Source organism: Callorhinchus milii, unplaced genomic scaffold (assembly GCF_018977255.1).
Source record: "Callorhinchus milii isolate IMCB2004 unplaced genomic scaffold, IMCB_Cmil_1.0 Scaffold3, whole genome shotgun sequence".
NCBI lineage: Eukaryota > Metazoa > Chordata > Chondrichthyes > Chimaeriformes > Callorhinchidae > Callorhinchus > Callorhinchus milii.
The window spans coordinates 95,000,935-95,016,923 of NW_024704744.1; the positions used below are offsets into that span (position 1 = coordinate 95,000,935).

At 41.8% G+C, this 15,989-nt stretch overlaps 1 protein-coding gene across 3 annotated transcripts; it reads left to right on the plus strand.

Moving 5' to 3' along the window:
- Positions 1-774: 774 nt before the first annotated feature.
- On the plus strand, positions 775-15,768 carry slc3a1 (solute carrier family 3 member 1). Of its 3 annotated transcripts, XM_042333252.1 has the most exons (12): positions 775-1,129; positions 1,591-1,762; positions 2,389-3,317; positions 4,368-4,547; positions 5,660-5,814; positions 7,758-7,883; positions 7,982-8,101; positions 11,303-11,427; positions 12,162-12,363; positions 13,128-13,310; positions 14,017-14,139; positions 15,221-15,768. In XM_042333252.1, the coding sequence occupies exons 3-12, from the start codon at positions 2,852-2,854 to the stop codon at positions 15,659-15,661; spliced, it is 2,121 nt and encodes a 706-aa protein (XP_042189186.1). In that variant the 5' UTR covers positions 775-1,129; positions 1,591-1,762; positions 2,389-2,851; the 3' UTR covers positions 15,662-15,768. The 3 variants fall into 3 exon arrangements, with proteins under 3 accessions (XP_042189186.1, XP_007895044.2, XP_007895045.2); XM_007896853.2 differs by lacking the exon at positions 775-1,129 and having other exon boundaries at positions 1,514-1,762; XM_007896854.2 differs by lacking the exon at positions 775-1,129 and having other exon boundaries at positions 1,514-1,762; positions 2,436-3,317.
- The last annotated feature ends 221 nt before the right edge of the window (positions 15,769-15,989 follow it).

Genomic DNA, 15,989 nt, shown 5'->3' on the forward strand with positions numbered 1-15,989 from the left:
GTTTGTGATCATGGACCATAGTTTGGAAGCCTATAGTTAATCTTTAAACATTTTTTTAGACCCAATTTGATAAAACTATCTTTTAATAACACTCATCTTTTCTGCCATAAGGAGTTCTGCCATAAGGATTGAGTTCGGAAGACTTCAGTCATCTGTTGTAGCATAACATGGTTAAACAGAGTTTACATATAACACATCATAATTAACTATTAAAATCAAAATTCCCAAAATACACAGAGGGGTCTTAAATCCAAGTTTGTCAGTCGCTGCAAGACTTAGTTCTACTTCATAGTCTATGAAAACAGAAAAGTTAATTCCCTCTGGACAGCTTGAGTTGGTTAGCATGGAAACACTTACTCCCCTATACTCCATTAGCTCTTCACATACTATCAGTGTTAACCCTATCTGAATACTACTCTCAATACTTAGGTCGAACCACTGGAACATCATGTACCAAATAAATCAATTAAATTCTCAGTTGTTTAGGAACCCCAGACTGGACTCTGCCCTGTACCATATAATAAAACTTGATTGTTTTTTGTCAGGGATAATCTTGTCTGTGTAATTTGAATGGGGAATTTTCAGGAAGATCCTCCATTTTCTCAAGTGCTTGAATTGCAACTGATACTGATTGATCCTGTTTTAGGCAAAGTCCGGGTTGAGTGGTATTACAGCTGAAACTGGCTCGCCACACAACCCCCCCCCCCCCCACCCCCCACCCCGAGCACCCTATAGTGCAAGGGCATCAGCTTCGTAATTTTCAGAGTGAAAGGCCGCAAACTTGGAATGACTCCACTCAACAAACAAAGGGAATTTGGTAGGGCTGAGGGTAAAGAACAAATCTATCAAAGCAACGAAGCATGGATAAGACAAGCACAGTCGGGCGAAGTGAACTCAATTTGTCATCCAAAAAGGGTTAACCCTTTACAGACTCGAGAGGAGTTCGAAAATAAAATGGAGGAGGAAGAATAGAGTTTGAGAGCGGCAATAACAGTTGCTAATTCTGCGTACTGAGCTGCAGGAATGGAAAATGGAATTGGGGGAGAGGACATAGAAACCAAATCCTGTATGTCAATACTTCATCAAATATATAAAGCAAGATGTCGGGTGTGGCACAAAAGATTCCCAGGTGAGTCCACCAGCAGCACAGTATTGTCCTCAAACAGATGCGCCACAGTCAACAACAGCAACAAAATGACATTTGTATAGCGCCTTTCACTTCTGAAGGATGTCCCAAGACGCTGGACAGACAGAGTTATGGACTCGAGCTGGGAGTCGGCGTGGGGGAAGGTGGAAGGCAGGGGAGGGAAGCATGGAGATCGAAAGCACGGTTGAAGAGGGTCTTGAAGGTGGCGAGGGAGGGGGCAAGACAGAGGGACTGCGGGATGGAGTTCCAGAGGGTGGGGGTAGAGTCGCGGAAGGCCCACCTGCCAATAGTGGGGCGAGCAAGGCGGGGAACGTGAAGCAGGCTGGAGCCCACTGAGCTGAGGGAACGAACAGGGTGGTAGGGGGTTAAGAAAATGTTTCATTCTGCTTGCCCCATCATCTCTTAATTCTTCCCTATTCCCTCTTATTTTGAATTCTATTTAGGACAATCCTGTCAGGAGAGGCCTGGAACAGATACACAAAGTCCTTCCTGCTCGATCCCATTCAACACGTCATTGATGAATACATTGAATACAGTGGGTGACAATGCTCCTCTTTCAAGAGGGATGGGCTCAGCGATCTCTCAGCGCCTTGGGATATCCCCCCGACGTGAAAGGTGCTGTACAAATGTCATTTTGCTGTTGTTGGAATACACATTCCAGATAAAATCCAAGACTTGGCCATGTGTTCCCATGACTTCCAGTTTTATCATGTGGTGGGCTTCATGAGGCGACAGGTCAAAAACCTTGCAGAAGTTGATGAACACAACCTAGATGGGTTTCCCCTGAACTATTAACTGGATGAACTATTAGGTGATTGAACACCTAGAGAAATTCCTCTTTCCCTGGGTTGATATATTTTGCATGTCTTTCAACTTGTTGAAACAAATACTGATGCAGTAGTCCCAACATTACTGAATGATAGGTAGATTAAAAAAAAACATATTATCATTAAATAACTAAAATAAGCACCTACAGTACAATTTGGATTAAAATGTTCCAAGAAAATCTTTCATTCTGCTTGCCTTAGCATCTCTTAATTCTTCCCTATTCCCTCTTCTTATTTTAAATTCTATTTATTTTAACTTTAAGATCGCCTTGCCTGTAATCTAATTTAACCAAACATTTTATATCTTTTGATCCTAAACATCTAACTTTAGGCTGTTGCCTTCTCTTTCAGCTTTTCTTACATTAGTCTAGATGCTTGGAAACTAATTATGTAAATATTTGTATTGCTCTACAGCTTCCGGCTTTTGCTAACGTTAAATTCACTCCATTTGCTTTGTGAAGTGGTTTAAGGTAGGCAGGATGGAAAAGATGCCAGGAAGATAAGGGCATTGCCAATGCACCTGGTAGTTGAAACATTCCAGCTCCACTCTGCAAGGCACAGAAGCGGATTCAGCAACGAGAAAGAGCCTTTCCAGAAAATCATAGGAAGCAAAGGAAAGTTTCTTCAAAAACTTGCCAAAATAACTGACTAACCATGCAACAATAGACTTTTAATTGGGGGAAAAAAACAAAGAAATAGCTTTTTGACTTTTGTAAGTTAATGATTTTCGGGATCTCTGCACTGTGGTTAAAATGCGGTTTAACGGTCTGAAGTCCAAAGGTTCCGGATTTTGCTGCCTCTGACTGTATTTAAGTGAACCCTTTAGCCATTCTGCTCATACGGGCAGAAGAACTGTGATCGAGGAAGAACTCGCAAAATGTCTTCAGCCAAAGATGGGGTAAACAGAGTCGACATTGATCTTAAAGAGAAACAGGTTTTTGAAAACTCAGCTTTTAACAGGGACGAAGAGCAGCAGGAAAGAGAAAGAACAAGTAACACAGCGAGTGAGTCTGATGATGAGACTGCAAAGCCTAATGAGAGGCTTGATTCTCAAGTGGCAATGGACTGGGACCAGGACAAACCAGTAGATTCTGATGATGGGCCCTATGCTGGAATGCCCAAAGAAGTCCTACTACGCTATTCAAGCCAGTTGTGTTACAGGCTGCCCAGAGAGATTCTTTTCTGGTTCATGTTGATAGCTACTGTTGCTCTGGTGGCTTGTACCATCGCCATCATTGCCCTCTCTCCCAAGTGTCTAGACTGGTGGCAAGCCAGCCCCATTTACCAGATATACCCACGGTCATTCAAAGACTCGAATGGGGATGGCATAGGAGATCTCAATGGTAAGTATCATCTTCTCAAGTGCTCTGGGATGCTACCCTGTGTGAGGGACATTACATAAATGCAAGTTGTTGTTTTAAGTAATGAGAATCTTACAGTACAAAGCATTAAAATCAAAAGTAAGTGCCTCCGTACCTCTCTTATCCAAATAAAAGACCTGCTACTGTTAACATTCCAGATATTTAGTCCTATAGCTCAATGGTTAGAGCAGTCACCTCGCAAGCGAGAGAGCTGGGGTCTACTCCTGGCAGGGTGAAATGTTGGCCAAGTTTCCTTACTCCACCCGCCACTGTTTATCTAGCAGTAAGTAGGAACCCAGTTGTTAGTCGATTGGCGGATCGCTTTTCCAGGGATAATAATTCTTTTAAAAAAAATAATAATTTGGTCACTCAATCCACGGCTGTTTGTGAGACACTGCTGTGTGCAATTGGCTGCCGTGTTTCGCCCATAAATATACAGTCAATTCACTTTACAGTATATTCTGTGAAGCGCTTCAAGACGTCTCAAAGACGTGAAAAGCACTATATCAAATGAAAGGATTATTATTATTATCATCTTGTGACACCATTTTATCTTAAAACTTAAGGTGACACAGAATTACAGAAAATGCTTCAATTTAGTCTTCATTTGGAATCCATTTTTCCCCAATTCTTTCAAGAGAAACCGGCTTCCAAATTAAGAACGAATTTAAAAGTTTCCACAATTCTGCACCATCTTAAATTTGGCACAAATGTTCTTACAGGGTAGGATTGAGTTTTGTTCCTCAGCTCTAACATTTGCTTAAAAAATGGGAATTATCACAGCCTTAGGCTTCTATTTTCTATTTGAAAAATATATACTAGATTTTAAAGCTAGCTTTTGGGAGTTTTACATTGGTTTACCTATTGCTTGGGTCCATGCATGTTTTGTCCAATAATACATTGCGTCCAATAATATATTGAGTCCATTCACACTGGTCAATTGCCAATATATTAAGTGCAATAAAGACTTTGCATCTGTTTCATGGGAAAGAATTTAATTCAAATGCCATTTCCTTTGTCTCTTGTTGCCAGGCATCAGAGAAAAACTGGACCACTTTGTGGATTTGAATATCAAAGCAATTTGGATAAATTCGGTCTACAAGTCTCCGATGAAAGATTTTGGTTTCGATGTGGAAGATTATGAAGCTATTGATCCAGTATTTGGAACCATGGAAGACTTTGATGATCTGATAGAAGTCATGCACGACAGAGGTGAGAGCATACTGAAAAGGTTGAATTTGCCTTAAAAAGATGGTTCCTCGTTATCAAAACAAGCAGTTAAAACAGAACATATATAATATAATAATATAATAATCCTTACATTTGATATAGCGTTTTTCACGTCTTCAAAGCGCTTCACAGGATATACTGTAAAGTGAACTGACTGTATATTTGTGGGTGAACTTATATTAGAAATTGTAGAATTTTGCAAAACATTCGGTCTTCTGTTCCATGAAAGTTTGGCTGGTATTTTCTCCACATAAGCGACTTTCTGATCTAATCCCACTCTCCTGAATGTCTGCATATCCTATCGTATTCCTCTTTCAAGCATCTAATTCCTTTTCAAAATAATTAATGGCCAAACGTTCAACAATGGACATGAGGATTCCATATTCCAACCCTTCTCAGTGTAAATAATTGTTTTCTAATCCCCTAATTCTTTTTATTGTTGTACATTTTCATTATGGACTCACTGACCAGGGAAATAATCTATATCTATTTACCTTGCCTTTGTAACTATTCATAATCTTGAGGACTGATCAATTTAACCCTCTTAGCTCTAGTAAAGAAGAAACTAATTTCTCAAGTCTATCATTATTTGCCGACAATCATTGCAGAGTAAATCCTGTGAAGTGCTTTGAGATGTTTTGATAGCCTGATAAGGCACTATATTAAAATCCAAAGATTATTATTGGAGCTAAAACCCTAATTTCTGATAATTATTTATTTACTTTTTATGTTTCTATGATTCATATTTTCATGTGAACCTACACTATACCTAAACATAGATAATTTGTGCCGGTGCTAATAATAATAATAATCCTTGCATTTGATATAGCGCCTTATCAATTAATTAATATTATTATTTATTTAATTAATTAATAATGTCTTGTGTGCCATTACTTATTTAGGGTTTTGCTATGCTGCATTCACTGCATCAAATCCATTCACTCCCTGGCACCTCCCTACCTCTCCAACCTCCTCACTCCCCATTCCACCACCCGGCACCTCTGGTCGATTGACACCAGCCTCCTGCTCGTCCCTCACACCCTCCAGCCCACCATATATTAAGAAACCCTTGTGATTTTATTGACATTTTCAAGGTTTGAAGCTGATAATGGACTTAATTCCGAATCACACCAGCGATAAACACCGCTGGTTCCAGCTCAGCCGGAACCGGACAGAAAAATATGTAGATTACTACATCTGGAGAGACTGTGAGCACAAGAACAACAGGACCACCTACCCAAACAACTGGGTAATTATGGCAATTCTGTTCTGTCTTAATATTTCTGATTCTTTAGTACTACATGAAGGATCCCTAATGTGATTGTCAAAATAAACCCCCAAATTATTGATTCCAGTGTTAAATAGTCAGTATTATTGAGGGAAAGGACCAGCTGTCTATCAGTCTGTCTGGCTCAGTGGGTAGCACTCTCTGCTTTAACTCAGAACACAATGGATTTAAGCTTAACATAAGGCCTTTGAACTCATATGTAAAGGTTGATACACAAGTACAGTGCTGGAGGACTGTTGCATACTTCTGATAAAACATTGAAGTGAGGTTGTGTTTGTCTGTTCAAGTGGATGTTAAAGATCCCATAACACTGTTTAGAAAGAGAAGGGAGTGTCTCACAGTATCCTGGCCAACAATGCACAGATAATAAATTCAGCATTCATTTACATGGCTATGTGTGGGACATTGCTGTGTGAAAATTTGCTGTTATTGTTATCTTAACTTCTTAAAACCACATTCTTGGGAATAGTAGTTCTATAGGCATAGCCAGTTCTTTGATATCCTGATTCTATTCTTCACGTGTGAGTTGTCTGTGAGCATGGGCAGGTTTTTTGAGTGTGGGGTGGTGGGTGAATCATTGTCTGATCCAGACCACATATATGGGCTTGATTATGACCAGGGATAGGAACGCTGGTAGATATTATCTTATTCCCTGGAAACATAGTTAAAATATAAAACATTAATAGAAATCTGGGTGGTTAGGAAGAACATTTTCAAGAAATGTTACGTGGAAAGCCTATTAACTAGACAATGTAAGGGGGTTCAAGAAAAACTGGATATATTTATTGAGAGAAGGTACAGAGAGTTATGTTGAGAATGAGAAATCAAAATCTGTTCCTAACAGTTCTTTCTGATACTGTTCATCATTAGAAAGAAGGAACTTTGTTTTATCATATCAAAATATTTCAAAGTATTTCATATGGAATTCTTGTTAAGTGTAGTAAATGTATGTAGGCAAATTGGCAGCCATTTCACAACTGAATAATAATAATCCTTACATTTGATATAGCGCTTTTCACGTCTTCTAGACGTCCCAAAGCGCTTCACAGAATATACTGTAAAGTGAATTGACTGTATATTTGTAGTCGAACGCGGTAGCCAAACCATCAGGGGGCGGCATAATTAATTTTAAATGAATTTTCCCTCTCATTTCTCCTCTTTCAATTCGATTAAGAGGTATTGTTACTGAACTTTGTTAATTAACAGCTGGAATGGGTTACCAGGAAGGGTGGTGAAGGTAAATAGCCATGGAATCATTTAACAAACAGCTTGATCCTATAATAATAATAATAATAATAATGGTTGCCCTTTGTATTTGAAGATGCCATTCACACAATGTGAACACCTGGGTGCATGAATTTGTTTATAGTGCACAGGAACCACACTCTTTAGTCAGCAAGCACTGTAACCTGGTGACAAGCAATATCCAAAAAGACCAGATCACTTGCCAACCGCACTGGCAGAAACCATTACCATGAAAAGCCAGTCGACTAACAACAGGGTTCCTACTTACTGCCAGATAAACAGAGGCACATAGAGTAAGGAAACTTGCCTAAGGTTTGTCCCTGCCTGGGATCAAAACCGGGTCCTCTCGCTTGTGACACGAGCGTGCTAACCACAACACTACGGGACTCCTTATGTAATAATCCTTGTATTTGGTATAATGGCTTATCACATCATCGAGACATCTCAAAGGGCTGTCAGAGGATATACTGTAAAGTGGATTGACGGTGTATTTTGTGGGCTGTAATGAGAAGATGGTAGGATGGGTAGTCTGGAAGGATGAGATGATCTGAAGGGCCTTTGTCATTTGTACGTTCCTCTCTTGTTATCTTGTTATCAGATTTTTTTTATGTACACTGTCTCAGGGTATTACTCACCAAGCATTTGATATTTTCTTTCAGGTTAGCGTGTTTGGACATTCTGCTTGGGAGTACGATCCTGTACGGAGTCAGTGTTACTTGCACCAGTTCCTAAAAGAACAGCCCGATTTGGATTTCCGAAATCCTGATGTGCAGGAAGAAATGAAGGTAAGCAGAAAGGAAGGCTACATTGGGTAGATGGCTTTAAATCACTGTGTTGTCCATTTAAACTTCATTCTAACTGTATGTGTTTCTCTTATTTCAAGAACATTATACGCTTCTGGTTGAAGAAAGGGGTTGATGGAATCAGGGTGAATGCAGTTAAATTTCTTCTGGAAGCTGAAAGTCTAAGAAATGAGGTTCCAGTGGATCCAAACCAGGACCCAGTAAGTTCCAGTATGGTTATTCACCCTTTAATATTACTATTAACTAGTCTGGGTCTCGCAATCGTATCAACTTTCACACAGTAGAACAACAAACCTTTTGAGGAACAAAGAACAACATCAAATTGGATTTATTTAGTGCCTATCACGTCAGGAAGATGTCCCAAGGAGCGGGACAGTGAAGGGTTTGCACCCGAACTGGGGGTTGGAATCGGGAGAGTGGGGGTTAGCAGTGGGAAGGTGACTGAAAGCACGGTCAAAGCGCAAGGTCTTGAGATGTGACTTGAAAGAAGCAAGGGAGTGCGAGGCGGAGGGGTGCAGGATGGAGTTCCAGATTTTTTTTGACGGGGGTGGGGAGTTTCTCTGAAGGTCCAATGGATAAATGTACTGTTCTGGTGCAACACTCAGCCATTCAGACCAGGTTCCAATCATTTAACCGCACGGAAAGTGAGAAGAGTCAAAAGCAGAATACAAGCAACCAGTGTTCAACGGTTATCCACTCCTACTCTTACAACTCGGATCGAGTTTGGTTAACCCCATACCAAGGGAACACAGGCCATCAGGAGGGAGGAGGGCATCAGAGCTGTCACCATCCCGGGCGGGCGGGCAGCCACGGCACGCAAGCCAAGGCCTCCCTGTATATGGATGATCTCACCGTCTTTTGTACAATAATCGGTCTGGAACCTGCTGCTAGGCATTTGCCACCGGTTTGAACGAGTCTCGGGAGCCAAGGACAACCGCCAGACAAGCCAGGTCATGTATTTGGAGACTTGTCCTCCTGGACCTCTCCACCGCTTTCGACACAGTCGATCACGCCATCCTCCTCCACTGCTTTTCCTCCGTCATCCACCTCAGTGGGACCGCACTCGCCTGGTTCGAGTCTTACCTCATGAACCGCCAGCAGTACATCTGTACAAACGGCTTCTCCTCCCACTCTCACCCGGTTACCTGTGGGGTCCCCCGAGGATCCATCCTTGGCCCCCTCCTCTTTCTGATCTATATGCTTCCTCTTGGGAATGTCATCCGCAGACATGGTGTACACTTCCACATGTATGCAGCTGACACCCAACTCTATTTTTCCACCTCTCTTTGTGACCCCCAGTCCCCTGATGTTCTGTCAGCTGCCTGTCAGATCTCAGGAGCTGGATGAGCGCAAACTTCCTTTAGCTGAACGTTGACAAGACGGAAGCCATACTCTTTGGCTCTCATCAACGTCTAAAATCACACGGTTCTCACCTTCTCCACCCACCCGACCTCCCGCTAAAACTCTCCGAACCCATACGCAACCTAGGCGTCATGTTCGACCCCCAATTATCCTTCCTCCACCACATCCGGTCCCTCACCAACAAGGCTTTCTTCCACCTCCGACGCATCACCCGTCTCCGCCAATACCTCACTCCAAAAGCCGCTGAGACCCTAGTCCATGCCTTTCTCACCTCTCGGCTGGACTATTCTAACTCCGTGCTCGCCGGTCTCCCATCCACTATCATCCATAAAATCCAACTCATACAAAACTCTGCCACCCACATTCTCACCTGCACCAAACTCCGCTCCCCGATCACCCCAGTCCTGGCCAGACTGCATTGGCTGCCTATCCCAGAGAGGATCGACCTCAAGATCCTTACTCTTTTGTCTTCAAGACCCTGCATTCCTCTGCACCCCCCTATCTCTCTGACCTCCTCTTTCCTCACAACATTACCCGTTGCCTTCGTTCCTCCGGGTTTGGCTTCCCCCTTGTCCCCCGAGTCCTCTGCTCCACCCTCAGTGGCCGTGCCTTCAGCCACTATGCCCGAGGCTCTGGAACTGCCTTCCTCACTCCCTTTGTCTCGTCCCCTCTCTTCCTATTTTCAGGTCTCGGCTGAAGTCCTTTCTTTTCGACCGCGCCTTTGGTCACTTTCCTCCCCCTCCCCCTGGCTTGGCCCCGTTACTGTAAAGCTCTCTGAGACGCCGTCCGGCATGGAGGGCGCTATATAAATCCAAGTTGTTGTTGTTGGAAAGAATGCAGTCAGTCACATGCCATTTGCTGTGAAGCCAGAACTATCAAAGTCCTCGGCATCTGGTTCAGGGACCGCTGGGCCCTGCCGAGAAAAACTGGGAGCAGCGTCTAGGCACAGGGAGGAAGAAACTGGTGATGTGGTGCCAGTGCTCACTGTCCATCACCGGCAAGCATCTGGTGATAAAGCGCGAGGCCCTCTCGGTGTTACTGTACTTGGCCCAGGTCTGGCCTTTGACCAGGAACGAGGCCAATGCAGTCACCAGAGAGGCCTTCCAACTGATCTGGGGGTTTGAGATGAATCGTGTCCTCAGAGACACGATGCACAAAACCCCGGGTAAGTGGGGGGAAAGGGGTCCCTAACGTAGCCCTGATCCTCATGTGTGTAGCCGCCTGAGGCTGTGCCTGGAGCCTCGCTACCTCGGCAACAAATGCCACCACGTGCTGAGTTTCTACCTGTAACCCAGCAAGTTTACCTCAACCACGGCAAAGGCAAGATGGAGCGCCCCCCCAAAAAAAGAAACGCTTGCACAAACCTATGCGCGGGGAAGGAATGTACCATAAACAACGGAATGGTTTTTGTATCGGGAGAAAAGGGAAAAATTGTAACAGGAAATGTTGTATTTGTTATGGATTTCTGTGGCACTCTATTATATTTATAAATAAATATACTTTTTTTTAAAAAAAGACCCACAGAAGGGAACATTTAAGAGAGTTTCTACTTACAGAGGGTTATTAGGATATGGAATGCCCTGCCACAAATGGTGGTTGGAACAGAAACTGTAATAGCTTTTTAAAGGGAATAAGTCAAATAGAAAAATAAATAAATGGTAAAATGTGAAATGGTATGGGGGGGGGGGGGGGAGGGATGGGGGGAAACAGGGAACCAAACTGATTGCAAGAGAGTGCGTTATGTCCTGTGAAAGCGCAGATCTGAGGCCTGAATCATGTAATCTTGTAGCCCGTAGATTATTTTGTCTTAATTTTAATGAATTCTTAATTTGAAAACTTGTTATCTGTAGTTTTTTAAAACGACTGATTTCCAAGTTAAGAATTTTCAACAGTTCTGTGCAAACTTCAATTTTAAGACAAAATGGTCTGATTGGAAATATTGTAATCTAGTTACCTTGGGGCTGTTTAAAACAAATCTAACTGGTTTTGCCCACAACAGAAACTGGGCTTTATTAATGAAAATTATGTTACTTCTCTAGAATAATGTCACGTATCATGAAGAACTCTACCACGACTACACAACCACACAGGTTGGCATGCATGACCTTGTCCGTAGCTGGCGCTATGTTATGAATGAGTTCAGTAGAGAGCCCGGCAGATACAGGTAAGCAGCTTTGTTGTGGTTTTGAGACATTTGGGACTAATCTGCAGCATATCTTAGTATGATTTGTTAATGAGGAATCTGAATCGTGCAAATGGGAATGTCTACTGGCAATTGGAAGAATGCTTCCAGGTGATCTATACCTTTGTGACGAGTTATTACGATAATAATAATCCTTGCATTTGTTATAGTGCCTTATCACATCATTGAGACATCTCCAAGTGCTTCACAGGATATAAAGGCCTGATATTCCACCTGGTGTTAGCCTATTAAACCTTAAACGTAAACATCACACAGGATCGTAAACAATACTTAAATTCAGTCTTGATTTGGAAGCTGTTATTTTTTGCAATTCTTAAATAAGATCCACAACAAGAGGTCACAGTCTCAAGTTCTGGAACAGAAAGGTGAATAGACTATTTAGATTTAAGTAGGGAATGAGAAGTATGTGAAACGGTTTATCCAGCGAGGCAATGGAGGCAGATAATAGTGATAATATTAACGGCAAATTCATTAAGTTTGTTATTGACAATAGGGATTGGTAGGGTCAGAGATAGAGATGGATCATTGAGATGCACCATAAAAATAGTTACTGGTCTTGTACATTCCTATATGTTCAAACAGCTAAGTAAACTTGATGTGATACACTAATAAGGATTAATGGAGCAAGCTATGATGAGATATGTTATGTGATTGTTAGGGAACAGAATAGATTCTAAACTATATTATTATTTCAGGTTTATGGTGACTGAATCCTACGATAATGAAGAGATTTTGAAGACCATGATGTACTATGGAACAGAGATAGAGGAGGAAACCGACTTCCCATTTAACTTCTACCTTATTGATCTTTATAAAGAGATATCAGGAAATGGAGTGTTTAAAATCGTGGATTCTTGGATGAGCAAAATGCCTACAGGAAAATGGCCAAACTGGATGGTATGTCTTTTCCTTCAAACCCTTCATGATTTGATAGTTAATAGCCTGGCCCATCAGTTTCATAGACAATTACATTATTTGTAAATTATAAAGAAATAGGATCAAACCCAAGTTCTTTATTTCCTTCTACCATCAATTAGAAAGTGGTTAAAAGGCAGTTTTCTCACAAGAATTTAAACCAGTCAGCCAGGCTCTTTGGCAGGATTTGGAGGGACAGACCTGGGGCAGGTATTCTTCCCACTCACCTCCTGTTTATCTGACAAGTCTAAGGTCTAACGCATAAAGTAGTCCTGGCTGGAAACTTGCCACAATGGCAAGCTAAAATCCAGCAGACTCCCAACACACACTCTGAGGTTTCCAAGCCTTGGTTCTCACCAACCATCACCTAATGATTTTCTGAATTAGTTGAGCAGCCTGTTCCTTTCAGGGAGAAAAAGCACTTTCAATTCCAGACACTGGAAAATTTCCATGGGTAGGTGGCATTCATATGTGGAACTCTCAGTCTGCTCTGGATTCTCTTAAACGTGGAAATGTTTAGACCCGAGTCAGACACCTGGGTGTCTGAAGAAGTTCACGATATTAGCATCAAGAACATTGTCTTAGAATTTAAAGCAGTGCAGAATTTTAGAAAATTCTCAAAATTCACAGAGAAGGTATTAAGGCTAAGACCGTAAAGTTTTCAGGCCTCAGATGATGTAGGCGTGCCAATAATATACTGTTATATACTTTTATTTCAAATGTGTAAATATTTTCTTAACTGTTAGGTTGGAAACCACGACAATCTACGCATCTCATCTCGCCTTGGTACAGCTTACACACAAGTTATTCACATGCTACTGCTGACTCTTCCTGGAACTCCTATCATTTATTATGGGGAAGAAATAGGAATGGAAAATATTGCTGTATCAAACGACAAGATTGAAGATCCTTTGGGGAAAGTTGATCCTGTAAGTGTTCCACTGAATTTTAATTTGTTAGACTTAGGGAATGTTTATGAATTGTGGAGTCCTGTAGCTCAGTGGTAAGAGCACTCGCCTCGCAAGCGAGAGACTTGGGTTCGATTCCCGACAGGATTTAATGTTGGACAAGTTCCCTTACTCCACACGCCTCTGTTTACCCAGCAATACGTAGGAACTCGGTTGTTAGTCGATCGACGGATTGCTTTTCCAGGGGTTATAATTCCTTCAAAAAATAATAATAAATTGGTCACTCAATCCACGACTGTTTGTGGGACGCTGCTGTGCACAATTGGCTGCCGTGTTTCGCCCACAAAATATACGGTCAATTCACTTTACAGTACATTCTATGAAGCGTTTTGGCGACATCTTGAAGACGTGATAAGGCACTATATCAAATGCAAGGATTATTATTATTATGCATTGGCGGTTAGCTGGTGAATGAATATCAGAGTGAAAGTTGGGTTGAGGTTGCAAAATGAATGCCAGGAGCCTCTGATGGCTGTAAACTGGCTTCATATTAGTGAGTGGATCTGGAGGGTCAGCTCCATTATTTATTAATCCTCTTGCGAATCTCACGAATTAAACCCGATGTGACCTGTGGATGTTTTCCCACGATATCAAATAAAACAGTGGAATTGTCTAACCTTGATTAACCCCGATGTCTCGCCTGCTTTTTAAAAAAACATAAACACAGACAAAAAACCGCGATCTGTCACGTTCACCGATGCAGTGGGACAACAGCACCAATGCTGGCTTTAGCACAGCAAACACAACGTGGCTTCCTGTCCACTCAAACTACACCACAGTCAATGTCGAAGTAAGTATCCCAATGACATTCATTTTGCATATACAAATGAGGTGGCCAATTGATTACAAAGCTAGGCTGGCCTCATCAGCCTCGTGTCTGGAAGGTGGAGTCCTGTAGTTTAGTGGTTAGAGCACTCGCCTTGCAAGCGAGACACCTGGGTTTAATTCCGGGCAGGGCGAAACCTTGGGTAAATTTCCTTACTCCACACGCCTGATAATAATCCCTCCAAAAGACAAAAAAAAAATTGGATCATTTTCAATCCATGACTGTTTGTGGGACGCTGCTGTGCGCAATTGGCTGCCGGATTTCGCCCACAAATGTACAGTCAATTTACAGCATATTCTGTGAAGCGCTTTGAGACGCCCAGAAGACATGAAAAGCGCTATATTAAATGTGAGGATTATTATTATAACCCAGTAAAAAGCTTAGTTAGTAAATTTAGTAAATTAGTGTCAACTTGGCTTACTTTCCTTTGAGTCATCAGCTCATGGGTTGAAGCTCCACAATAGGACATGAGCTCATAGCCCGGTCGATACTCTATTGCTGCGCAGAGGGAACAAATCACTCTCGAGAAGTTAAAATCAAGGCCCCGTTTAGTGTAACAATACTCAAAAAGAGAAGCTAGTCTCTCCTCGCCAATGATCTTCTGGTTGTTTAGTTCCTGACTATTTATGTGGATATTTTCTGTCTGCAAATTGACTGGTGTAGTTGCCCACAAATCCAGTTGCTGCCCTGGACAGCAATTACATATGAAGTTTTGAGCTGTTTTTGGTGCTATATTCAAACGCAAGGATTAAGAAGTGGGTAGTGGGTAAAGAAAGGTGAGAAATGGTTCACTGATGTTGCACTGAGGGTGGACCACATTAGTTTTCACAGAGAACAAATTGTAATTTCTGTGTATTATTAATCACGTATAGAAAGTTACACAATGGACTGGCCGGTGTTCCTACTCCACTTGAACGTCCACCCTTCTTAATCCCCTCTCCTGCTCTGCTCTACTCACTCACATATGCAGTTTTCTCTGAAACACATTGATGATTTACACTATTTTACAACAGTTCCACCATTGACCTTGTGTTGTTTGTCACAGGCACAAAAGCAGGCGAGTAATTCGACTTACAGGCTGTATCGTGAGCTCAGTTTGCTTCGCCAGATGGAGTTGCCCATTCACAGAGGATGGATGTGTTACGTGTGGAATGACACAGACGTGTTTGCGTATGTGAGAGAGCTGGATGGTTTGAACAGAGTCTTCTTGATTGTGCTAAACTTCGGCAAGACTTCAACAGTCAACCTGGCAAGCCAAGTCCCAGATCTTCCACCAGAAGCCAACGTGAGACTGAGCACCAATTTCGAAAGAAATGGCGATAAGGTGCAAACGTCACAGATAACGACCGACAGTGAAGAAGGACTTGTATTGGAATACACAACAAGTAACCCAGTCCATAATAGGGAAGAGTTCAAGGATAGGTGCTATATTTCACAGAAAGCATGCTACTTCAGTGCATTAGATATACTTTACAAGAATTGTTGATGTTTTTTATAAAACAAATCAGTTTATAAGCATTCTTCTGTTTCGCCAATCAACATCTATGCAGTCTCCAAAGAACAATAAATTACTCGAGTTAATTATATGATATATGGAAAGAAAAGTTCATTCAGTGGCTTGCGCAGACAATACACATAACTAAACCTGTTTCTGTGCCGATTTTTGTCCTTTCTAAATTCGTCAAAAATATTGTCCAATTTTTCTCAACAGGCACAGTTTTTTTTTTAGTGCTGTCCACATTTAAAATGTGCAGTCTGATAAACAGTCTAAAACCATGTCTCGATGCTGCAGTTTGCTCGCTATCCAAGTTTTA